The sequence below is a fragment of the Marmota flaviventris genome, chromosome 6 (genome assembly GCF_047511675.1).
Source record: "Marmota flaviventris isolate mMarFla1 chromosome 6, mMarFla1.hap1, whole genome shotgun sequence".
NCBI lineage: Eukaryota > Metazoa > Chordata > Mammalia > Rodentia > Sciuridae > Marmota > Marmota flaviventris.
The window spans coordinates 73,696,467-73,721,660 of NC_092503.1; the positions used below are offsets into that span (position 1 = coordinate 73,696,467).

At 36.1% G+C, this 25,194-nt stretch overlaps 2 protein-coding genes across 6 annotated transcripts in view; one reads left to right on the forward strand and one right to left on the reverse strand.

The window, feature by feature from the left end:
- Orc3 (origin recognition complex subunit 3) overlaps window positions 1-1,744 on the reverse strand; it is a 61,757-nt gene extending 60,013 nt beyond the window's left edge. For 3 of the 4 annotated variants that reach the window (XM_027928201.2, XM_027928200.3, XM_027928199.2), the window contains exon 1: window positions 1,665-1,744. In XM_027928201.2, the coding sequence (XP_027784002.2) occupies window positions 1,665-1,688 (24 nt within the window). In that variant the 5' untranslated portion in view covers window positions 1,689-1,744. Of the gene's footprint in view, window positions 1-211; window positions 282-1,664 lie in introns of all 4 variants that reach the window. The other variant, XM_071613218.1, reaches the window with a different exon arrangement.
- Window positions 1,745-1,857: 113 nt separating this feature from the next.
- The window catches only part of Rars2 (arginyl-tRNA synthetase 2, mitochondrial), a 60,725-nt gene continuing 37,388 nt past the window's right edge, over window positions 1,858-25,194 (forward strand). For both annotated transcript variants that reach the window (XM_027928196.2, XM_027928197.2), the window contains exons 1-3: window positions 1,858-1,907; window positions 18,384-18,457; window positions 23,861-23,963. In XM_027928196.2, coding sequence (XP_027783997.1) covers window positions 1,872-1,907; window positions 18,384-18,457; window positions 23,861-23,963 — 213 coding nt within the window. In that variant the 5' untranslated portion in view covers window positions 1,858-1,871. The remainder of the gene's footprint in view (window positions 1,908-18,383; window positions 18,458-23,860; window positions 23,964-25,194) is intronic.

The window sequence follows — 25,194 nt, forward strand, 5'->3', positions numbered from 1 at the left end:
TATGGAAAATTAAAAAAAGAATAAAAGAAATTTACCTACAAAGTCATCTCAGGATAGTGTAGGAGATAACTGTGCAAAATATAAAGTGGCCATTGGATTCCAGGTTCAAATTTAAAACTGTGCCATATGTTCTTATTTTTGCAACTAGTGGAGCTATGTGAAATACACATTTTTAGGGCTGGGGAAGTGGCTCAAGCGGTAGCACGCTCACCTGGCATGCGTGCGGCCCGGGTCCGATCCTCAGCACCACATACAAACAAAGATGTTGTGTCTGCCGAAAACTAAAAAATAAATATTAAAATTCTCTCTCTCTCTCTCTCTAAAAAAAGAAAAAAAAATGTCTTGGTGTTTGGAACAAAAATAGTGCCTACTATTATATAGCATTGTGAACTCTTTAAAAAAAAAAGAAATATACATATTTAGAAAAACCATATGGTATAATGACAAGCTTGTCATTTCATCCTTTCCATATGGACCTACAATACAGTAAAGGAAAGGTGCTCTTAAAGAAGCAAGATAGGAAGAGTACTTAGAATGGATTCTAATATCAGGCAATGGTAGTAATATGGTTAATCACTTTGAACTGCTAGTAAAGTGATGGTGTTAGATATGAAGGAAGAAATCTAGAAGGAGGGCAACAGCCACAAAACATCATAATATGACAGAGAAGTGAAAGTACTTAGAGGTTAAAAAACAAAACGACAGAAACTTCATGTATCTGTTCTGACATGGTAGCCATGGTCACATGCAGTTATTAAGTGCTTGAAATGTGGTAGTACAAATGAGAAACTGAATTTTTAAATTAAATATTACTTTAAATTTAAATTTAGCCACACGTGGCTAGTGAATACTTCACAGGACAATACAACTCCAGAATCTATCTTCTTGCCCACTACATTTTGACTTGCAAACCCTTACCACCTAGGTTTACCATATGAAGGAGGTCTATATGATCCCGCCCCCACACCTGCATTACTTTTCCAATCTCATTTTCCCTAATGTTCCTGCTTTCTCCAATTTTGATGACACTGACTTTGCAATTTCTTTACAATACTTTATTTTTTGCTGTCTATTCCCTGCCCTCCCTCCCCCCCACCGCCAAAGAAACATGTTCTCTCTGTTCTCCTTCCTCAAAACCCATGCCTGACAAACTTCTAGTCATTTTTTTGTAGGTCTCAGCCAAAGTGTCAGTTTCTCCAAAAAGTCTTCGCCAACCCTTAACAATCTATATTAGGTTCTTCTCTCTCGTCCAACTCACTCAGAACTTTTTTCTTTCACAAGTGATCATCAGCCTGTTAGTGTCTCTCTTAAGTGCAGGAACAAGTCTAATTTGTTTACCTCTGTATCTCGGTACCTAGCGGAGTGCTTTGGCGCAACAGTAAACATGAAGGAAAAAGTAGGGGAGAACGGGGCACATTCTCTGGGCATCCGACCTCCACGAATCAGGACTTAAAAGCCCACTCTGGTTGCATTGCAAGGCAGATCAGCGACCTCGTTCCCCAAAGTTGGCCTCAACTAAACCTGAGGCAAAGACGCCCGAACTGTCTGCCTCTCCCTCCCATGGAGCCAGGGAACAGAGAGGCCTGCATAACCTCCACTAAATCCCTTCTCCAAAGAGGAATGAGGCGGCGGTGAGGCCTGGGTGAGCACCCGCCCAGACGTACCTTGGACACGGAGGACGTGGCCATGGTCCTACCGCCCGGCAGGTTGCGGATACACTCAGGATTTCCCGCGCGCCCTCGCGGCAGCGGGGCAAAGGTTAAAGGCGGGCTGTTTGGCTCCTTGATTAGCTGGCGTGGCCGTCCGGGGCTGGCTTCCGGCGTGCAGAGGCGGGGCGTTCAGAAAAGGGAGGAGCGAGGCCAGAGCCAGACATGGCGTGTGGCTTCCGCAGATCTATTGCCAGCCAGGTACGGATCCCGGAGCGGGCGGAACAGGGACTCCGCGAGGCGAGGGACCCCAAGCTCATTAGCAGCTGCGGCCAGTCACTCAGTGGGAGGGTCGGTTCCGCGAAACTCTGTTTGTTTCTGCAGCTTCATTCCCTTTTCTCTCGAAGTGCAGAGGCGAGTCATGTGGAGGGTCAGGAATAAGGCAGAGATCGTTTTCTCATTGTGAAAAGTAAACTTTGAAAGGTACTTGTTGCTTCCCTCGCTCCTTTTCTTTTTATTTTTTTAAATGTATTTTTTTGTTGTTGATGAACCTTTATTTTATTTTTATATGGTGCTGAGGATTGAACCCAGTTCCTGACACATGCTAGGCAAGTGCTCTACTACTGAGCTACAACCCCAGCCGCCCCCCCCCCCCCTTCAATCCACGTTTTTCCATGTTTTACTTGGGTGATGCACTACATGGATAGAATGTCTTTGGGCCATGATTAAACACCAAAGAAATGAATGCTCCACACACTTAGTGAAGTTGATAATGGATCTGAATTGCTATCAAAAGGATCTAGCATAAAAGCTTGTTGTTTCTCTTGCAGTAAGTTAGGACAATTTACCCTAGAAATATTTTGGTAAATCCCAAAAGTAAATGAGACTGTGCCTTTTTGATTTGGAGGCATTGATGAGTAAAAACTGCAGAATAAATCTGGAATTTATTAAAAAGAAATTTTAAAATTCACTGAATATCATTGTAATTTTGTTGCAAGGAAAGTTTCCATGTGGCCTTGACAAAGTCATTTCCTTTTTATTAATGGCATATTTTGCCTGGTATGTAATTTACTTTAGCGCATTTTCACTGTTTGTAGGCATTTTGGGGAAATCCTTCTGTCTTTGTCTTCAAGCTTATAGGTGTACTGCTGTGTCCCTTGCTAGCTCCTCTAATACCACCTTTTAATAAGTCAAAGCTGAGTTTATTGCTTGCTGGGGTAAGGCAAAACACCACCTCATCAGACCGCTCCTAGTGCCTAAATTGGAAAAGCAAGATCAGATTTATTGAGAATCTGATGTATGGGATAAGGCTGATCTTTCAGCAGCAGAGTATGGGAGGGGATTGGGTCTGAAGGCTCAATTAGAACTGGATACTGATCTTGATAAAACAGTTGGTCATTGGTGGAAAGAGCAGGGCAAGGTGTGCAAGGGTTCTTACAACATAAAGATGCTTTCTATTAAAGAACTGAGATTTTCCATAAAGCTCCTGTGAACAATCAAGTTATTTAGGCAGCAGTCTCCAGAACTGTTACATTATGCTGATGTTAATATAGAGAGTAAACTATCTCTGAGGTAGGTAGTTTGAGTCCTCAGTATTCAGTAGATGCTTTGTATTCTCAACCCACAGGTCAAAATAGTGCTATGATCAGAAACATAATTGTTTTTAGTTTTGCAAAGGTTGTATTCTTTCTCATAAAGAAGGTAAGATGGAGGATGGGAATAAATAGTTATGACTTTTTTAAGCCCATGGTAACCCTGTGGTGTAATTTACATAATATTATTATGTAATTGAACACATTGAGATCTAGAGATATTAAGTAACCTACCCAAGGCCACGTGGATAGTAAATTAAAGTGATTTTCTGAACTGAAATCTGTCTAATTTAAAAACCATTTTTTTCTATAAATTGCTGTTTAGTTTGTGAAATCAAGAAGCACAATCTAGTCACTAAAAAGAATTTGTGCGGGCTGGGGTTGTAGCTCAGTGGTAGAGCACTTGCCTACCATGTGTAAGGCACTGGGTTCAAGTCTCAGCACCATATATAACTAATAAAATAAAAGTCCATTGACAACGAAAAAAATATTTAAAAAAAGAATTTATGGATATATATGGCATCATAAATTAACCAAATATGTATTTATCTGAATATGGAGTATTTGAGGGATTGAGTAAAAGTTGAGGATAAATAAAAATGAGGAGCTCTTTGCTAGTTGAGGAATGAAGGAAATATTATATACTATGACACAACTATTCAGCAGACTTTGAATAATGAGTCTAGAGTTTTCTAACAACTATCCTAAAGTTGAAAGTGAATGTTTTCTGCCCTGGAGTGGCTCCAGACCAGCTTGGGGAACAGATGTGAACAGATAATTGCAGTGCACTCTGTAACCACTATATTAGAAACATATGCAAAAGAGAACTTAAGAAGGCTTTATGTCAGGGGAGGCTTTGTGGAAAACAAGATGCTGGGGCTTCATCTTGAAGGGAGAATGAGTAGCAGTGTGCCAAGTGAATAGGAGGTTGGCAAGGTGTAGGTGTTCTAAGAAGAGAGGGTGCAGACATACTGACATATGGAAAGCAGGTATATTCATGCAACCAGAGTATTTGGATATGACTAAAATTTAGATTATACTTCACCTCAGCAAGTTCTATTAGTTTTAACTTCGGAAATACATCTTGGAGCCAAACAGTCTTTCCCCTTACTGCTGTTTCCTCTCCCTATCCCAAACCAAGCCACCATTATCTACACTGACTTCTTATGGGTTTGTTTCTATTTATTCCTCCCTTTCATCCATTTTACATATATCAAAAAAGTGACTTTTAAAATGTAAATCAAATCATATTACTTATCCTTCTACATTTCACAAACTCTACACCAGAACTTAAACATCTTTTTAAATTCACGCCTCTCTATTCTTTCTGTAAGGTCTAACCAAAATGTTATTTTCTATCTCTTTAACCCACCAAGGTCTTTTCATTCTCATTGCATAGATTATTCCCTGTGTCTAAAAGAAATGCACTTTGCATATGCCATAACCCATTTCGCAAGATAAAGGTTTAACAAACAGTACTTATAATGTGTACGTGTTCACTTTTTTTACTTTATACTACTTCATTTTTCAAAAATGGTAGTTGGAACTCATTGGATTTATTCCCAGCTGATAACATATAATTTAAGAGTATATCCTCCAGTTCTCCATCTCAGTCCCTTGTTTGCTTCTATAATAACATTATAAGTGAGTAATTATTTTGTTTTGATGTATATTTCCTCTATAATATTTTTTGAAGACAGAGAACACTTCTTATTCATTGTTATTTCCCCCACCTCAGCAAAGTGCCTGGAACATAGAAGATATACATACCTGAAGAATGAATATGAGAATATATATTGAGATATAATATAAAAACTATAATTTCACCGTATGAGTTCATGATTTTAAAGTGAGATGACATGGTAATAGTGAAAAGAACTAAAATTCCAGCCCTATCACTTGGGTGACAAACTCTTGGCAAATTAACCTGATGGCTGTAAGATGATGGTGTTGATTATGAGTTTATGGATTGTTACATAAAATTAATAGTATGGTGATATAAGTGTTAGCTACTATTTATGGAATGCTTGTAACATGGAGTGTTTTGCATAACTTTAGGGCTATTGATAAGATTTAATGAAGTAGGGCAAGGTGGCATAAAGCCAGCAACTCAGGAAACAGCAGCAGGAGGCTTGCAAGTTCAAGGCCAACTTGGGCAATTTAGCAAGACCCTGTCAAAAAATAAAAATAAATTTAAAAAAAAAAGGAGGGGAAACTGGAGATTTCAGCTCAGTTTTAGAGCATCTTTGGGTTCAATTCTCAGTGTACACAGGGGTGAAAAAAAGATAAAAGTTCTGTTAAGATAATATTACAGAAAGTGCTTCGTGTCAAGAACTGAAGGGTCTGTGATTTTAATTTACATGTTAACCTACCATAGTTCAGAGATGGTGGCAGAAAACATGAGACTTTATTATTCATAGCAATAGCAATAGCTGGAGTATGAACATTACTAAAGCTTTGGCATTAGTAAGTTTAAGTTCAGCTTGTTCTTTTATTAACCTTTAATTTTGAAGTAATTTCAAACTTACAGATAATAGTACTGAGATTTCCATATCCTCTAGATTAACTAGGTTGGCTGATTATTGACATTTCACATTTGCTTCATCATTCTGTCTAGATTATTTTTTCCTGTTTCATTTGAGAGTGGGATTCATATACATGCTCCTTTACCTCTTGATACATTATCATTTTTAAGAACAAATCTCGTCTGACATATCATTAGTACAGTTATTAGATTCAGTGACATTGATATAAAACTTTAATCTTCAGTCTACATTGCAGTTTTGTTGATTTTTCAAGTGTAGTATCGCAAATTGCATTTAGTTGTCATGTAACTGGTACATTTTAAGTAGCCTTAAGGTCTCTTCATTAACTTTTATCTCCATGATTTAATAAAGAAGATACACTGCTAACAAGCAAATGGGAATACAAGCCTCTTTGACTCTACTGACAGGTTTTATTATCAGCTTTTAGGTGTGGCCTCAAGAAGCAATTAAATTTGATGATCAATTATTGTCATCTAGTTCTGAGGTGAAATTTTGGGAAGATATTCATCCACATTCAGGTCAGCAACAGAATTGACTGAATTATCTAGGTATATGATTTGAGTTGCTATGATTTCAGTGAGCACCTCCCTCCCAAAGACCTATATGGAAAGGTTTGATTCCCCAGAGTGACAGTATTGGGAGATGCTGTGAACCTTTAGGTGGTAGGAGGTTGTTCGTTAGGTTATTGGAGGCTTATCCTCACAAGGGACTGTGGGACTGTAGGCAGTCCTCCCTCTCTTCCCATCCCTCAACCCCTTTCCTGGTGTGAGATATAAGCTTTTGTTCTATCCTCTGCTCCTACCATGATGTGCCCTCATCAGAGGCTTAAGTCAGTGAGCCACCCATCTTAGACTCAAACCTCCAGAACCATGATCCAAAATAATCTTTCTTACCCAAGTAACCTGTGTCAGATATTTTATTATCCTGATGTGAACCTAATACACTTACTCTCCTATAGCCCACTAGCATTCAGTTCTGCTTAAAATCACAAGTATGAAAGTGATGCTGTTTTTTTCATTTTAAGTAATTGGTGATAACTTGCCCTCCAAGTCCTTTGGGAAGTTCCCTTCTGAACCGTAAAGTTTGCTTGATTCTTGTTTGTGTCTTGGAACTATTCTAGGCCTTTTCCTAAGGAAAATTTTCTTCAAATTGGAAAACAGATGTGCTGTTGGTGGCAAACGTACAGAAACCTCATTGTATAAGAGTCAGGGGTGAAGAATAACCAGGGGTAATGGACAATTTAAGTATTTTACAATACGGAAGCGATGTCAGCTCTACCACTTTTAGCAATGTCTAATTGCTAATGAATATGGATCTCTTTTTTCATCAACACTATTAAAGTTTGTGTGCAATTGCCATAGATTTTGATTGTAAACTCAGGAAGCTTAGCTCCTAACTCAATTTACACCTGTCTTGATCGAGATTGATTATTTGTTTTACTTCATCATCAGTATCTAGGTACTAAAGATAGGAATTATGTTTGCTTGTGTGTTGAGGGCCACAGCCGAGTCGGGATGACGCATGGCATTTTTGCCAGAAGAAGTGGTTGAGAGGTGACGCCAGCGGGTTCTCGCCGAGTTCCCGTTGAGTTCCAATTGAGCTCTCACGGGGATTCCCAGAGAGTTCCCATTGGTTGGGGAAGTGCCGGAGAAGGGATATTTCCGGTGGCTGAGTCCTGGACGAGCTGCGTGGCGTTAGGGGAGAATTCCCAGGGAGCATGTGTGGAGTGTGCTGGTGGAGTTCAGAAATAAAGTTTGTTCCTGCTTCAGTGGCTCGTGATTTGTGCCCAGCCAGACTGCGGCACTTGTGTGCCAGAGAAACAAGTAGTTTAGAACTGCCCCTAAGTTCATTAATGCTTTCATACTGGATGCCCCTGGGAGCTAAAGATTCTATTGGAATCTCTGTTCTTAGGTTTCCAAATTTAAGGCTTAGAATTGTGCTTGGTATATTGCAAGCACTGAATACATATTAGTCATTATTATATTGTGTATTAGAATCTCTGGTTTGAGGTTCTGAAACCAGATTAGCAGTTTTGAGTTTTCACTTTTAACATGCATTTAAGAAGTGCTCCCAGCTTTCAGCCTCAGGTTTGCTCCTCATTCAATCATGTTGTTAAGTTTACTTCTCAAGGATTATGTCTAATATTTTGTATACTTTATTCTGTTAAAATTTTCAGCTTTACTGTTATAGTCTTCTTTTATTATTTTGCTTTCATTGAGTAACCTTTTGGCATATTCTTCTCTGTGAAACTTTTTTCTTTCATCAGTTTGAAGCGCCAAGTAGTTAATGATGGGTAGATTCTTATACCTGGACTAAAGCCCAACGCCGGAAGAAACAGCTTTACCTGAAGAGGAGGAAAAAAACTCTGCAGCTAAGGAAACCCATAGGCCACATTCCCATCAGAGAAAGCTCTGAATGCAATTTGAGAAACAATTAAAGTCTTATTATTTCCAGAATAATTCTGAACATATGAGAATATAAGTAAATTAAAAGCCATTCTCTCTGGCATTTGAGAACTTGATTGTGGTTCTCAATTTCTTCCTCACCCCCCATTTGAGAGATACACCTCTAATTAAAAATATTTGCAGGGTCTGGGCATTGTTAAAATGAGAGTGTTATAGTTTGAATATGAGATGTCCCCCCAAAAACTCCTATGTTGATGCAGGAATGTTTAGAGATGAAATGATTATATTTTGAGAGCTATAATTTACTTGGTGGATTAATCCATTTGATGGCTTAATAATTTGAACAAATTATTACTGGGTGGTAGTGGTAGGCAGGTGGGGCATGGCTAGGTGAAGTAATTCACTGGGGGGCATGCCCTTGGGGATTATATCTTCTCTCCTTTGCTGCTACTCTCATCTCCTTCTGGCAGTTAGGAGCTAAGCAGCTTTCCTCTGCCATTCTCTTCCACCATATTTCTGTGTCACCTCAGGCCCAGAGTAATGGAGTCAACCAGCCATGAATTGAACCTCTGAAACTGTGAGCTCAAAATAAGCTTTTTCTCCTCTAACTTCTTTTTGTCAGGTATTTTGGTCACAGCACTGTAAAGCAGACTAAAAAATGATTCTCAAGCTTTGAATTCAGACTAGAATCACCTGAGAAGCATTTAAAACTACCTAAACTCAGGCCCATTGACTGCGGTGGGATGGTGTTTTCATATTATCAGGTGATTCTGATATTCATCTAGGCTTGATAATGTCTACCCACAGGTGACCCAGAGACAAAAAGGGGTAGTACAGAAATCCCCAAATGTTACTGCACATGAGAATCAGCTGAGGAACTTTTTAAAAGTCTTCTGCCCAGATCACATCTCAAACTTATTAAATCAGAATATTTGCATGTGGGAGGGAGGCATTAGTGTTTTCTAAAGATCCCCAAGTCATTCCAAATTGCAGCAAAGTGTTGTAACCACTGTGTAGTGATTAAGAATATGATCATGGAGCTGGGTATGGTGGCACAAGCCTGTAATCACAGTGCCTCGGGAGGCTGAAGCAAGGGGTTCGCAAGTTCAAAGCCAGCCTCAGCAATTTAGCAAGGTCCTAGGTAACTCAATGAGACCTTGTTGCTAAATAAAATATTTAAAAAGGACTGGGGATGTGGCTCAGAGGTTAAGTGTCCCTGGGTTCAAATGCCACAGTCTGGCTGGGCACAAAATCACGAGCCACTCAAGCAGGAACAAACTTTATTTCAAAAACTCCTGCAAATGCCACGCACGTGGCCTTCTACCAGGGCACGCTATACCAACAGGAAATCCCTCCTCCGGAATTCCGTCCTACCGCACTTCCCCAACCAATGGGAACTCTCCAGGAATCCCTGGAGAGCTCCAAAGTAGCAGGTGGAGGCAAACAGCAGGGGTCTAATCTCCAATTGAATGCACATCTTAACATAATCATTATCATCTCAATGGCTTGCTGGGGTCACCTTTCAACCAAAAATGCCATGCATCATTCCTACTTGGCTATGGCTCTCAGCAAATCCCCAGTACCAGCATACATACATACATATATATATATATATATATATATATATAAAACCATGGAAGACTCCACTGTATGATCCTTTTTTGATTTGTAAGTTCTCTGTATCTCATCTGTGAAATCTAGAAAATTATCTAGCTAACTTATAAGCTTGTCATACGGATACGGCTAAATTATGCATACAGAATGCTTAGAATTGTATTTAGCCTTTTGTATATATTCAGTAAATATTAGCCCTTCTTATATTAGAATCTGTGAGAACAGGGTGTTTTGAATCCCCCCTTCAGACTTTCTGGGGTATGGGATCTAACTTATCCGTTATCCTAGATGACTGCAATTGCCCCACGTAAACTTAAGCAAAAGCAGCATTTCTGCTTAATTTTCTTTCTTTCTTTTTTTTTTTTTAATATTTATTTATTTTTTTAGTTATCGGCAGACACAACATCTTTGTTGGTATGTGGTGCTGAGGATCGAACCCGGGCCGCACGCATGCCAGGCAAGTGCGCTACCGCTTGAGCCACATCCCCAGCCCTCTGCTTAATTTTCAATAGGAATTTCTTAAAAGTGCTTTTTTAGTTGTGGCTTCTTAGAGAAAAACTTATTGCTCATTTTTGCAAAAATGATGATTATTCATTGTAAAGAATTAAACAATGCAAAGAATTAAAACAACAACAAAAAACTACAGCCAGGTTCTTGTGAGTGCCAATGGTCTCACAAGGCATAAGGATCATATTAGCCCAAGAGTTCAAGCCAGCCTGGGCAACTTAGTGAGACCCTGTTTCAAAAGAAGAAACAAAACAACAAAAAAAATATCCCAGTTATAAGTAATCATCATCATGAATGTTGACTTTTTTTTTTTAGATATATTTCTATGCAGATATACAGCCAGAAAAAAAGGAAGATAGAAAGGAAGACTTGATGGACATACCTTTTATAAAAACTGGGTTATGTTGTAATGAGTTTTTATTTTTAGGGTTTCTTTTTTTTTTTTTTTTTTTAGAAAGAGTGGGAGAGAGAGAGAGAGTTTTTTAATATTTATTTTTTAGTTCTCGGCGGACACAACATCTTTGTATGTGGTGCTGAGGATCGAACCTGGGCCACACGCATGCCAGGCAAGCGCGCTACCGCTTGAGCCACATCCCCAGCCCGGTTTCTTAAATTTTATAACAGAAAATGTCCAGCATTAAAGTATGATGTTATGATTCCTCATGTACTTGTTACTGAAGTGCCATTTTAAATAACAATTATTAGTTTTGCTTTAAATAAAAAAGAAACCAAAGTGCTATTTTTAAAATTTCAATATATTTGCTAAATGAGGTCTCTACAGATAAGGGATTGTGAAAGACATTTTAATTTGGAGTGTGTTTTTAAAGGGTCTTGATTCAAATTTAGTATTAATCCCTGCCATGGGTGATGGGGCCATTAGCACTCACAATTGGTTTAATAACTTTCCTCTACCTCTCTAATTTGCATTGGGTAACTTTCTTGCTCAAAATTTATAATATAGAGAGTCTATTTATTAACTGTATCTCTCCTACTTGTCTCTTGGTCATTTTATATTGAATTGAGTGAGATGTTTACTGCCAGTCTTTTCCCCAGCATGTGGTCTACTTGAATTCTTTGCAAGCAGGCTTTTCAAACAGAACTTGTGCTGCCTTTTCTTTAAAAAGAAATCAAGAGTATCAAAGGGAGGGTTTACCTTTAGAAATTACTTTTTAGATATAACATTAAAATAGATTATTAAATTATGTCGAAATCTTCATTTTAGGAAAACAACAAAAGAATAATACCAGATTATTTAGCTCTGAATTTGAATTTTCTCTCCTGATACTGTAGAGGCAAATGCACAGAACCTCCCAGTCTTGTTAGCTTTCTAATTTTTATGTGTCAGCTAATTCATATTAAATGACATAATATAACTGAGCAGATGAAAATATCATTAATAAATTATTTGCTTTAACCAATCAGGATCTTTGTGATTAGGTAACATGACTACAGAATATATTTATTTTATTTACCATGGAGTTTTCTTGATAGGGTGCTTTATTTTTTAAGTTTAGTAACTTAACCAGCATACATTTCAGTATTGAGTTTTCTCTATTATCTTTTCTTCGTGATAACTTATTTTGATCTATAATTTGTTTTTTAATAAAATATTTAACCATGGAGAAAAATATAATTAATTTCTATCTGCTCACCATCCAACTTGAAAAATAAAATATTAAAAATACTATTTAAGTTATCTGATACCCATCCCTAGTTGCAAACACTTTCCTCACATTAGAGGTAAGGTCTGTCCTGAATTTTGTGTTTATAGGCTTGTGAGTAACACTCATTACCTATGAATATTTCCCTAAGTAGTATTATTTTGCAAGTTACTACTATTATATAAATGATATCAAACTAATCTTTCTGAAGCTTGAAGTTTTTGGGTTGTTTGGATCAATTTAAAAGATTCATCTGTAATAATGCAACCAAATCTACTTTAATTTTACTACTAAATGGTATGTAATTTCAGTAATGTACCAAGATTTAGATTTGGTTCTTTATTTCAGGGAAGTTTTCCTTTTTATTGAATATTTTGCCTCATTGCTCATCACCGTGGTCATACCTCTGATTGCAGCTGCCATTTGTGTAAAGAGGTTCCATGTGTGCTTACACATTCACTTATTGCTAACAGTACTTCATTCTGCCTGAAGTTTGCTGGGCCTAGCATAGGCTTATCTCCAGTATAGCACAGTTATTTTGGATAGCAATTCAAAAGGTGTTGTGTATAAAAATTTAGCCCCAATTGTCTATAGCAGTGACCTTGATGGCACAATCTTACACTGTCTTTTTCTCTTCCCTCTTCTCAGTCTATCCCTTCTTTCTTCAGGAAGCAAGATATATATATATAATCTGTGAATATGTTTTGTTTTTCTTGGGTTTTTCTAATTTCATCTCTGTGACTTCTGAGATCAAGTAGGAAGTCCCACCAAATGAGGTTGCTGTATTTGACTTCAGAATCTTTTTTTTTTTTTTTTTTTTAAATTAGAGATTAAACCCAGGGGGCTTACCCACTGAGAGCCACATAAATTTATTTTTATTATTTTGAGACAGTCTTGCTAAGTTGCCAAGGCTAGCCTCGGACTTGCCATCCTCCTGCCTCAGCCTCCCAAGTGGCTAGAATTACAGGCATATGCTTCCACCATGTGTGGCCCCTCAGAATATTTTTTTGTTGTTTTTTCTTCCCTTGACTATCACTTTCAAAACTTGTGACTTTGGCCTTTGTCTCTCTGTCTTTAGGTTTGCTGCTACAGAATCAATCTGCCTGCCTTTCTGTTGGCTTGCCTGCCAGTCTTTGTTCTTTTCTGTGGTTTAGAACAACAATTTTCTTAATTTTGAATTGTGTTGTCCCAAATTTTATTTTTCTGACCCCTTTAATGGCTACTCATTAAAACCTGAATTCTCTGATTATGTTAGTTCTTCTGTGTAATATTTTTTGTTTTTAATTATAAATAGTCTCTTTGTGATTATGGTTATTAGTTTTATGGTGAAGGTTTGATAATTTAAATTTTATCTTCCCATTTAATCTTTTTTCATTTTGTCTTTTAATTCTCTTTTACCCTATTCATAATCTGAGTAAGTTCCAAATCCTGGAGCATTTGTAAAGAATGTCTTTTGTTGGATTATATTTTTCTTCTGGACAGAGTTATTTGATCTCTTGTATGATGCATTCTTTGCATTTTGTCTTTCAGTTTGCCCTCCCTCCTCCTCCCTTTCTCTCCCTTAGTTTGTTTGCCTGTTTGTAATGCTTGATCTTTTTCTGTTGGTCATGCTTGACAGCTCTGCCCAACTTTGTATTTGTTTGCCTATTGCATGAGTGACTTCTTCATTCCTTATACATTTGTTCTTTGCTCTCCTCACTTTTGTGGTTGCAAAAATATAAACTATAATTTTCTACTCTACTCTTCTTTTGTCTCTCTCTTCAGTAGGTCATAGTGACCTACATAGCATTCCTGAATTCTGACTGGGCATATTTAGTTTTTACTAACTAGCCCTGATGTTTTTCAGTGCTCCTAAAAAAAAAAAAAAAAAAAAATCCTCTGATTCTTACTGCGTACACAGCATCATCTCAAAGTTTGCTCCCATAATTGGGAAGGCCTCTGTATGTTACCCTAGAATCTTTTTTCTGGAAAGTGCCAGAATTCCCTTCCCTGTTTTATTCATTCTCTTCTGTAGCTTGGCAGCATCTCCCAGTCATAAGACGAATGGAATTCATTTGATTTGTTTCTCTCCAGATTTGAGTTATTAATGAAAATTATTATTTCATTTCTCTGACTTCTGATACATGAGGCCCAAGATAGGTAGCTCATCAAATAGTATTGCCCCATTCTGTATCAAAATTGCAGAATCTTCCCTTGGCTTGCTAGCCCTTTTGAAGTTTTATGAATTTGGGCTGTTTATATTTTGTGTATTTGCTGCTAGAGAACCAAGCTACCTACTTATTCACTTTCTACCTAATTTCCTTTGTTCCTTTTATTTTTAATTTGATATTGGGCGAGAGACAATTACGTGAGCCACTACTTAATTTTAGAAGTCTTTCTTTGAATTTTTTAAAAATGTGGGCAAATATATATAACATAAAATTTACCATTGTAAGCATTTAGGGTGGTTTTGATTTGCATTTCTCTGACTGCTAGAGATGGTGAGCATTTTTTCCGTGTACTTGTTAATTGATTGTATGTCCTCCTCTGAGAAGTGTCTGTTCAGGTCCTTGGCCCATTTGTTGATTGGGTTATTTGTTTCCTTATTGTTTAATTTTTTGAGTTCTTTGTATACTCTGGATATTAGGGCTCTATCTGAAGTGTGAGGAGTAAAAATTTGTTCCCAGGATGTAGGCTCCCTATTTACCTCTCTTATTGTTTCTCTTGCTGAGAAAAAACTTTTTAGTTTGAGTAAATCCCATTTGTTGATTCTTGTTTTTAACTCTTGTGCTATGGGTCATCTATTAAGGAATTTGGAGCCCGACCCCACAATATGTAGATTAGAGCCAACTTTTTCTTCATCACTCTTTTCCTTTATTCTATCAGACGCAGAGTCTCTGTTTTGATATCAAGCTCCTTGATCCATTTTGAGTTAACTTTTGTGCATGGCGAGAGAAAGGGATTCAGATTCATTTTGTTGCGTATGAATTTCCAGTTTTCCCAGCACCATTTGTTGAAGATGCTGTCCTTTCTCCATTGCATGCTTTTAGCACCTTTGTCAAATATAAGATAGTTGTAATTTTGTGGATTGGTCTCTGTGTCCTCTATTCTGTACCATTGTTCCACCTGTCTGTTTTGGTACCAGTACCATGCTGTTTTTGTTACTATTGCTCTGTAGTATAGTTTGAAGTCTGGTATTGCTATACCGCCTGTTTCACTCTTCCTGCTTAGAATTGCTTTTGCTATTCTGGGTCTTTTATTTTTCCAGATGAATTTCATGATTTCTTCTTCTTCTTTTTTTTTTTTTTTTTTTTAATGTCTTTCTAAGTCATCAGTGAACCTTTATTTTATTTATTATTTATATGTGGTGCTGAGAATTAATTCCAGTGCCTCACACATTCTAAGCAAGTTTTCTACCACTGAGCCATAACCCAGCCCTGAGGTTTCTTTTTAAATAGAGGCTTTTCTTTCTGTGATTTTGATTTTAGACTCTCCCATCTGAGAATCACCCTTCATTCTTATCTGCTCTGCAGACTGACTGAGTGGCCACCCTGAATTTCTCCCTAGTCTGTGGTACAGTCTCACTTATATGCTCAGACTGCCCCATGGTGTGGGCACCTACTGATCCGGTGAAAAGTAGAGTTTAAGTAACTGGTGTTGGGTATTCAAAAAGCCTATACCAAGAACAAGACGAGAAAAGAAATTGTGAAACATGAAAATACAAAGTTAAGGGACTAGGGTTGTAACTCAGTGATAGAGCGCTTGCCTTCCATGCGTGAGGCACTGGGTTCAATCTTCAGCATCACATAGAAATAAATAAATATAATAAAGTTATTGTGTTCATCTACAACCAAAAAAAATTTTAAAAATTTATTTTTTCTTTTAAGAAAGAAAAAATAGGAGGTAAACTTCCAGGATTCCTGGTCTATCACTTAGGAAGTCCAGAATAGTCTTTTTTAAGCTGTCACTTATTCCCTACTTCAACTGTTCCTTCTGGGGAGCTGTGGAGCATCCTCCCTGTGCCAGATTAGCTTGCCATTTCTGATGTTTTCTACTCAGATTGCAAACTTGTTGAATAGCAGCATGTTTTTTCTTTAAACCTAGTGGGAAAATGTCTTTTGGCTCTGACAGGTGCTTACCTTCCCCCACTGAGCCATATCACACCTGACACTGCCACCATCTGTTGCTTTTATTGTCTTTCTATTGTAGAAGCTAATATTTTTGGTTTTAACCTAATTGCTAGGTCACTGAGTTGCCTACCAGTGTTTTCCCACAATCTTTCTGCCATAGTTTGCTACTGCAAAACTGCTATTTTAATTCATTCTTATGGAGCTGCTATGATATTGTGGGTTTCTCTGATTCACATTTTCCCTCTGATAGCTAAACTAAAATCTTTTAAGAAGAAAAAAATTGTGTGCTTATTTCCTAAGTATTTTTCTTAATATTCATAAGAGCCCTAGTTTATTATTTAATAAACTTATTATTCCCATATTTCAGTTATGAAAAGTAAAGCACATTTTTATAAAATGACTGTCCCACAACCTCATAGCTAATGAATGTGGAATTGGATTTGCATCTTTTGTTTTTTTCTAAAAGATTTTATTAGAACCTTTGTTACGGATACATCTTTATGGCAGGAACATTTTTATAGTATTAACATAAACTTACAGCCTTTATTCTACAAATAAGCAATATTTGCTTTAGAAATATTTATCCACTTTTGGGAATATATCATATGGAATTAACTCTTTGAGGCAATAAAGTAATGAACGTCCAAAAGACTAGAAATTAAAAAATAAAAATAAAAACTTCACCTGGAGATTTAAGTTTAAAAGTCAGTACATAGTAGATCAAAGCAGAAATATACAGATCATCATAAAGATAAATGATAGCTCCAGGAATGAAGGTTTTGATCATTTTAAAATATATTTGTGAAATTCAACAAGTTGTTCCTGTTAAATATTATTACTTATCAGGAGACAATGGTTTAATTTTATTCTTCTGAATAGTTACAGGCCCCTCTGAAGGTTTCTTTTTAAGAACTTCACATTCTTTTCCTATTTTCCTCATCACTCTTTTCCTTCTCCCAACTCTATAACCCATTATTGGACTGTTGCAGAGACAAGAGGAGATGGAGAAGAAAGATGATGACAGTTATAAATTCATTATAAATTCATTATGGCTGTGCTTCTATTCTACTATTTTGTTTTTATGCATTTTTTACTGAAAATGTATATATACTGCTGGGACCTACACAGTTGAACCTGAGAAACTGGTGAGGGGTGATAGGGGATTAAGAAAAACACATACACAGAGATATTAAGATAAAAGGCTGGAATCAGATGTAGCACTGCTCTCTGATGGAAAAGCAGTGACTGAAGAGTTGGCCCAGCAAGTTTATTTATATAGGATCTCATAATCAAGAAGTAAAGGATTATACAGGCATGATTCTTTGTAGGCTAGAAAGTTACAGGACTAAAAACATTCTTGTAACTATTTCACTGTTGCAGTATTTGGTGGAGCTTCCTGCAGGACTCAGGAAGCCCATTGTCTAAAGTTACTGTTAAGTGGGCAGGCTCAGAAGTAGCATTGCTGGTGAAACATAGGAGTTGTCTTGTCATGCTCAGAATTCCTCTTTCCCTGGGAGTTATGTGCCTGTGATCAAGGTTGAGACTGATAAGACTCTTGAACAGAGCCTCTTTGGGCCGAGCATCACCATAGCAACTGGGCATCCTGAAACCTTGCATAGAAACATTTCCAGGCAATAGACTCACCACAGCCACGAAGCAATCAGGGATCCCCAATCTCAAGTCACTGCACTCCACAATATACATTATGAATGTATATGGCATAGGGGTTGAGTTGGAGTTGAATGTAAGTTCTGGTTTTAGATGACCTATGTTAACATCCTAGCTTTTTCAATTAGGTAAGTTACATTAATGCTGTGTACTTCGGTTTCATCATTCATGAAGTGAAGGCTATAATAGCATGAAAGTTCACTGCTATATCCCCAACACCTAGAACAGTGTCTGGCAATAAATAATCTTTTAAATGAGAATAAGAAGTACTTTTGGTCCTCAGTGGTTCATCTATACTTTTTCATAAACTTTGTTTTAAATTTATTTTTAAATTTATAAAGACAAAATTCATCCTGAAATTAATTTGTTTACTACTTTATGGTCAAACCATCCCTTCACCCTCAACTCCTGGCAAACACAAATCTATTCTACAACCTTATAGTTTGAGTTTTCTAGTATGTCAAGTAAATAGAATTATAAACTATATAATCTTTGGAATCTGGCTTCTTTTACTTAGCATAATGTCCATTTATGTTGGTGTGTCAGTTGTTTATTCTTTTTATTTTTAAGTAGTATTATGAATATGGAACAAATATTATCTACAGTCTTACCCTATTTTGTTCTTTTTGACTTAGCTTTCCAGAGTGCTGGATCTTCCACCAGAAAACTTGATCAAATCAATATCTGCAGTTCCAATTTCCAGAAAAGAGTTAAGTATAATTAATACATTTATAGTAATCTATAATGTTCTCAAATTTGTTGAATAAAAAATTGTTACTCTTCAATTTATGGAATAGTCTTTGAAGTGAATTATAAGATGTGATTCATTATATTCAACTTATTAGTGTAATCAACAATAAAATTAAAATCTGTATTGGACACTCTGATGTGACAGGTAATATTCTTATATTAATTATTTTTATGCTTGCTTATGCTTGTAGTGATAGTTGTGTCAAAGTCTTTGGGAATGAGGTTCAAATTTAATTATTTAAGAACTAAATGTTTTGAACCCTTGGTTTTTTCAACCATCTGATGTTTAAATACTGTTGTACCATATTTAGTCTAATAGGTTGGTTGTATTGATTTTGTTATTTGAGTTTCCTTTTGAAGATTCCTAGTGACAGAGAACTATTGATTTTGATAGCATACAACCTATAGTAGCTTTTTTCAATTCAGAGAATTGTGTTTGGTCATCCTGATATTTGTTTTTGCTTTGGGTAGAAAACTTTCATACTTAGATGAAATATCCTCAGTTTTCTACAATCCACAGGGTCCCCTTCAGGTCCCATAATCCATGAGACAAAAGTATTCAAAGAAGAGAAACTGCATCTGTACCTTTTTTTTTTTTTTTTTTTTTTGGGTCATTATGCCCTAAATCTTACAGTATAACAACTAATTACATAGAATTTGCATTGTATCAGGTATTATAAGCAACCTAGAAGTAATTTAAAGTATATATAGGATGTGTGTAGGTTATATGCATATATTGTACCATTGCATATAAGGGATTTGAACATCTACAGATTGTTTTATCTATGGGGTGTCTGGAACCTCAGGCACCAAGGGACCACTGTATTGTCAGTTAATAATGACATATTTACCACATAGTAGGCATTGAGCCCCAAGGTTTGGAAAGAGGTAACCATGTAATTACTGGTAGCAATATGTCCTTGTATTTCATTCCCTTAATTTTGTCAAGACTATTAGCATAAGATGGATATTCCTGTTCTCAGGATAGAACAAAGAAATAAATGAAAAGGGAAGAGAGAGGCTACATTTGACCTTGTAGTAAAAGAGAACACCTATAAAATGGCCTACTGCATCTTCCTTTATGTGAATTCCAAGAACAGAGGCAACAAGGGACCAAGGGGCTCTCATAATTATATGTAAATTTATGTAGTTTTCCACATCAGTTACTTATTTCGTAAAATCTGTAATTTGCATTCTGCATAATAAGGGTAATCTCTCAATTTTAATGTCTTCAAAGACCTAATAAACTAAACTATTTTGACCCATCTTTTGAATAGGATTGCCTTTGCTTGCCTTTGCTTTAATAATGCAAGGTACTAAGATTTTGGTTTATAAATAATAAATATTGAGAACCACTTCAAAAATTTTCCGAGCCACAAGTCTAAAATTCTCCATATTGAGGAAACCTTTACTGTTTTGCTATAATAAATCCAGAGTATCCCTTACAGTTAAAAACCAAGTCTCACTGTTCCATATTTCTGACTTTATATTAGAATGCTATTAAGTGCTAGGAGAATTAAGAAATATTATTTTTTGCTGGCATAGAATAGGTAATATAAAATGAACCAATTTGCTCAGGTCTGCTAGTTCTCCATGTATTTTCAGCTATGGTGAACTTCCTATATAACATTGATTTTATTAGAATTGAGAGCATTGTCATAAGTCAGTAGTACTCAAAGCCTGTGGCTTTCACATTAACCAACACAACAACCTTCAGAAGTTAGTGGAAAAGTAGCTATTGCTTTTTTTTTTTTTAAAGAGAGAGTGAGAGAGAGGTAGAGAGAGAGAGAGAATTTTAATATTTATTTTTTTTTTTTAGTATTTGGCGGACACAACATCTTTGTTTGTATGTGGTGCTAAGGATCGAACCCGGGCCGCACGCATGCCAGGCGAGCGCGCTACCACTTGAGCCACATCCCCAGCCCCTGCTTTTTAAACTTACTGGTTTTAATTTTAAAAAAATGAAAGTAAGAGCCGGAGCAGTGACACTCACCTGTAATTCCAGGGACTCAGGAGGCTGAGGCAGGAGGATCATGAGTTCAAAGCCAGCGTCAACAACAGTGAAGAGCTAAGCAACTCAGTGAGACCCTGTTTCTAAAAAAAAAAATACAAAATAGAGCTGGGGATGTGGCTCAGTGGGAGTGTCCTGAATTCAATCCCCAGTATCCCCACCCCCCAAAAAAATGAAAGTAAGAGGGATTAATTTCATAAAACTATAGAGTGCAAAACAATCTCTTTCAGGAAAATACAGAAGAATAAGAAAAATAAAGTCCCAATAATCTTACTATAGTAGGTGACTGATTTTAGGAAGTTAGTGTATTTTTCATTTCTTTGTCTTTGAATATATTTTTCAGATTAAAAAAAAAAAAAAGCTACAAAACTAAGATTTTTTAACCCTTTTCCTTGACATCACTTTTTTTTTGTAATATTCTGTTATTCTACTGTTGATAGACATTTACGTTGTTTTCAGTTTTAAAATTTTTATACATAATTCACATGCAAGAATTATCTCTTCAAATAGACAAAGCAAAACCAAAAGTTCCTTTTGGGTGTATGATTAAAAGTTCCCCAAAGGGGCAACTGGGAAGTAGATGGAAATCTGGTTGATCTCCCTCACTTCCTTCTCTTTTGCACCTTTGGTAGTGGTAGGTAACCCTTCACATAATTTCAGAATTTATGTTTTAAATATTCTTAGTTTAATAAATTGGTATTAATTGTCGCAGTCTGGCTGGGCACACAATCACGAGCCACCACACAGCTTGTAGATTCAAACAGCAACTCTTTATTCCCGAACTCACACCAGCCGTCTACAATCACGTTCTGGGGAAATCCACGTTCTCTGCCCAAATCCCCGTTCTCTGCCCAAATCCACCTCCACTGGGCTTCTATCTCCAAAATATACTGTCTGAATCCCGTGAGAACTCAAGGGGAACTCAGGCAGCAAGATACGCCCTATTCCCAGCAGGAATAATCTTAAACCTTAAACCTGGAACCTAAACCGGGAACGCCCTAATCCGCCTTGGTCCTTGAGCAAGGTCACCTACATTCAGTGTCACTGCAACATGGGGTACTCTGGCAAGGAAGTTGTCATACCTACTTTGCTAATGGCTCCCAGCAATTAATCATTGTTAACAAACTAAAAGGATCAATTTTTTTGTCCTTCTGCCACTGAACTAATTAGAAATATTTATGATTCCATGGAGATTATACAATTTTTAAATTAAATTATTAGTATGTTATACCTTTCTAGAATAAAATTACAAATGCTTGTTACTCTTTATAATTTTACACTATTTTTTTAAAAATCGTATGATTTCTTTGTGTTTTCTGGATGTTTGAGAGTCTGAGTCATATTAAATCTTCTCTAAAACATCCAAGGTATGTATCAACAAACAATAATTTAATCTTTGATGTATTCAAATCTGTATTTCAGTTAATATTATCATCAGGGCTCTTACTACTTTTTATTTACATCATTTTCTATAATTTATATATATATATATATATATATATCTTTGAATTTGTTATTCTGCTTTTTATGTTATTCCCATGTTATTAACTAGTTTAGTTCCCCATGATTGGCATAAATACTTGACTGAACTATCAAGAGTTCTTTGGTAAGAATAAATACATTCAAACCTTAAAAGAATTTTACGATTAATTTTTAGAAAATTGAATTATCATGTACTATAAAGTAGAAAAAGACTTTCCCAGAGGTCAGTGCTGATACCATTTAACATTTTCATTTAACATCAGAACTAGGATTAATATAATTCATAACCAAGACTTGATTTCTAAACAACACTGTGAAGTAGATCCCATTGTCATCACCATTTTACTGAGTACTGAGAGATTAAGCAACTTTTCCAACATCACACAGGCACTGATTGGTAGATGAACTTGGGTCTGTGGTAACAGCTCCGATATCAGTAAATGAGTTGGGTTGGTTTGTGTTAGCCACTCTGAATAATGGATTAAGGCCCCCCGGGAAAATTCTTTTTAATTTTTTCTTGGTATCGGGGATTGAACCCAGGGGCGCTTAACCTGAGCCACATCCCCAGCCTTTTAACTTTTTTGAGACAGGGTCTTGCTGATTTGCTGAGGCTAGTCTCAGACTTGAGATCCTTCTGCCTTAGCCTCCCAAGTCAGTAGCATTTCAAGCATGCGCAACTATATCTCGCAAGGCCCAGGAAAATTCTTAATGATTATCGTAGACTTTTAAAATCTGATGTTAACCAGAAGTCACACAGGAATTTTTAGATATTTCCCTGATAATCATAAGTGATAAGGAAGTCACTTGTGCCCCTCTAAAGTATGCCCTTCTCATGTGAGTGACATGTGCTAGACAGAGAATGGACAAACCACGTACTATACTCATGAAGTCCTATTCTGTATTCTCTTATTAAACATCAAAAGATGTTAGTGTAATTACACAGATGTATGTTGATTTAAAAACTATTTTGTAGATCTTGAACTTTGTACATTTTAAATCTACAGAAAAATTTGTAGAGAAGAATAAAACACTCACGTGGTCACCCTCTGAATTAAGTTTTTTTCCATATTTTTTCATTTTTATTTATTTATTTTTTGAGAGGAGAAGGATGGCTCTTGATTTTTAGTAATAAAATGTTACAAATACTGTTCAGTTCACTGAACTGTACTTCTTTGATTCCATTCCCTACTTTCTTTTCTTAGAACTGCTCTCATCAAGCAAATGATGATTTTCACTCATTGCTGGTGTTGTATTTGTTTTTGCATTGTTTCATCATCAACCGAATGAAAAGGATAAATGGCAGTGTCTGTTTTATGAACTACTGAGTATTCAGAATGAATTTTTTTCCCTCGTGTTGAAACTCAAGTTTTATATATATATATATATATATATATATATATATATATATATATATATATTTTTTTTTTTTTTTTTTTTTTTTTTTTTTTTTTTGTCATTTGGAAGTCAGTGGAGGAGCAAGAATTAGAAGCAAGCATTTGGAGTAGTGTAGGAAGCATTGTAGGAAGAGGTCAAAAGACCTGAACTTTTGTCTGCATCTGCTTAGTTGCATTAGAATTTGACAGGAGACATTTAATTTGCCAGACACCTCTGTCTATTTCACAGAGATATCATAAAGTTACAGTTACATAACAGAAAAGGAAAAATTTTATAAAATGTTATAAATGTTAAAAAAAGTTTTTAAATAAATACAAGGTGATTTCTAATTTCCTTGCTTTTAATTTTGAAAACATAATGCCTTTTTCGATAAAGTCATGTTCATATGACAAATACACAATGATTAACCTTTGTTAAATTTGTAATGCTTCTAAGATAACCACAGCTCTTTCTCATTTCAATTTCTGTCTTTAGAGAAATAGCTGACTTTCAGCTATCTGTGGATTCTTTACTGGAAAATAGCAATGACCCCGTAAGACCAGATATTCAAGTTCAAGCCAAGAAACTGGCAGAGAAGGTATTTTAGCACTATTATCTCTATTTAACATTATAATAAATATAGCATTTTAAAGGAAAAAAGAGTGCTCTGCAGGGTTTCTCATCTGTAATAATGAATTTAATAGTGTTTCTTTTTTATCTTGGAAAATATAATTTAAATTCATTTTAGCCCTGTACTACTATAAGGTTACAATGATTTTTCAAGTTATTTATAAAGCATTCCTCTTGAGCTGACAATGTTCAATTTTTTGATTAAGTACTTCAGAGTAGGACTGAAGTGTTAATTAAATTTACAGATTGAAGCTGGGTGGACTTTTGAATTTTGGAGAACAAGCTTGATAAATTAGAGCTGTGGGTTGCAGTTTTTAAAATGAGTTTCTGAGAAGAACATTAAAATATGAGAAGAAGTGATTAAATGTAAATGAAATCATGATTACAGGGAAGAAGTGGTTAGATGATTTCATAAAACTTAAGTATTTCTAAGTTCCCTGGTGGGTTTTATTTATTTTAAAAGATTGTAGAGAATGACCAAATCTAAATTGTTAGTGTAATACCCTCAGCAAAAATAGATATTAGATAAGTTTTGTTGTTATTGTTAATGGGGTTATTATTTGTGACACAAGAGGTATCTGGGATCTCTGAAGAATTGGAACAATGAAAGTCACTGTCAAGGAAAAAGATTTGTGAGGAATGAGTATGATAAAGGAACTTTGATAACTGAGTAGATATTTATTTGATAATAAAAATCACCTAAGATTTTTACTAGGAAGTACACCAGGAGTAGAATTAATCTAATTAGGATATTTAATCCCTTTCTTCCTATTTCTTGTTCTCAAAAATATAGACTAGAAGTTCTTCAGTAAACACTAGCACATCTTTAGTTCTATAGGTTTATCAAGGGGTTTGAACATCTAGGTGGTTAAGAAGGCTGGGCATGAGCAGAGAAGACAGACTAAATTATTTACATGCTTTGTGTTGGTTCAAAAGCTTTAGTTAGGATCTGACCCAATGTCATATTCTGTGGCTCTTGAGTAAGGGTAAGTGCTTATTGCATGACAAATGGAGAATTTGAGGTGAAGGAAAGACAAAGGGGAAAGGAGATACTCTGAATACAAAATAGCATTTCTAATAAGGAAAAAAAGAAAATGTATTTACCTAAGTAAAGTGGAGAAACTGAAGATTGGCTAAGGCCCAGGTCCACCTGTAATGACTGTAAGAGGTAACTCAGCTTGACTTTGTCAGCCAGTTGT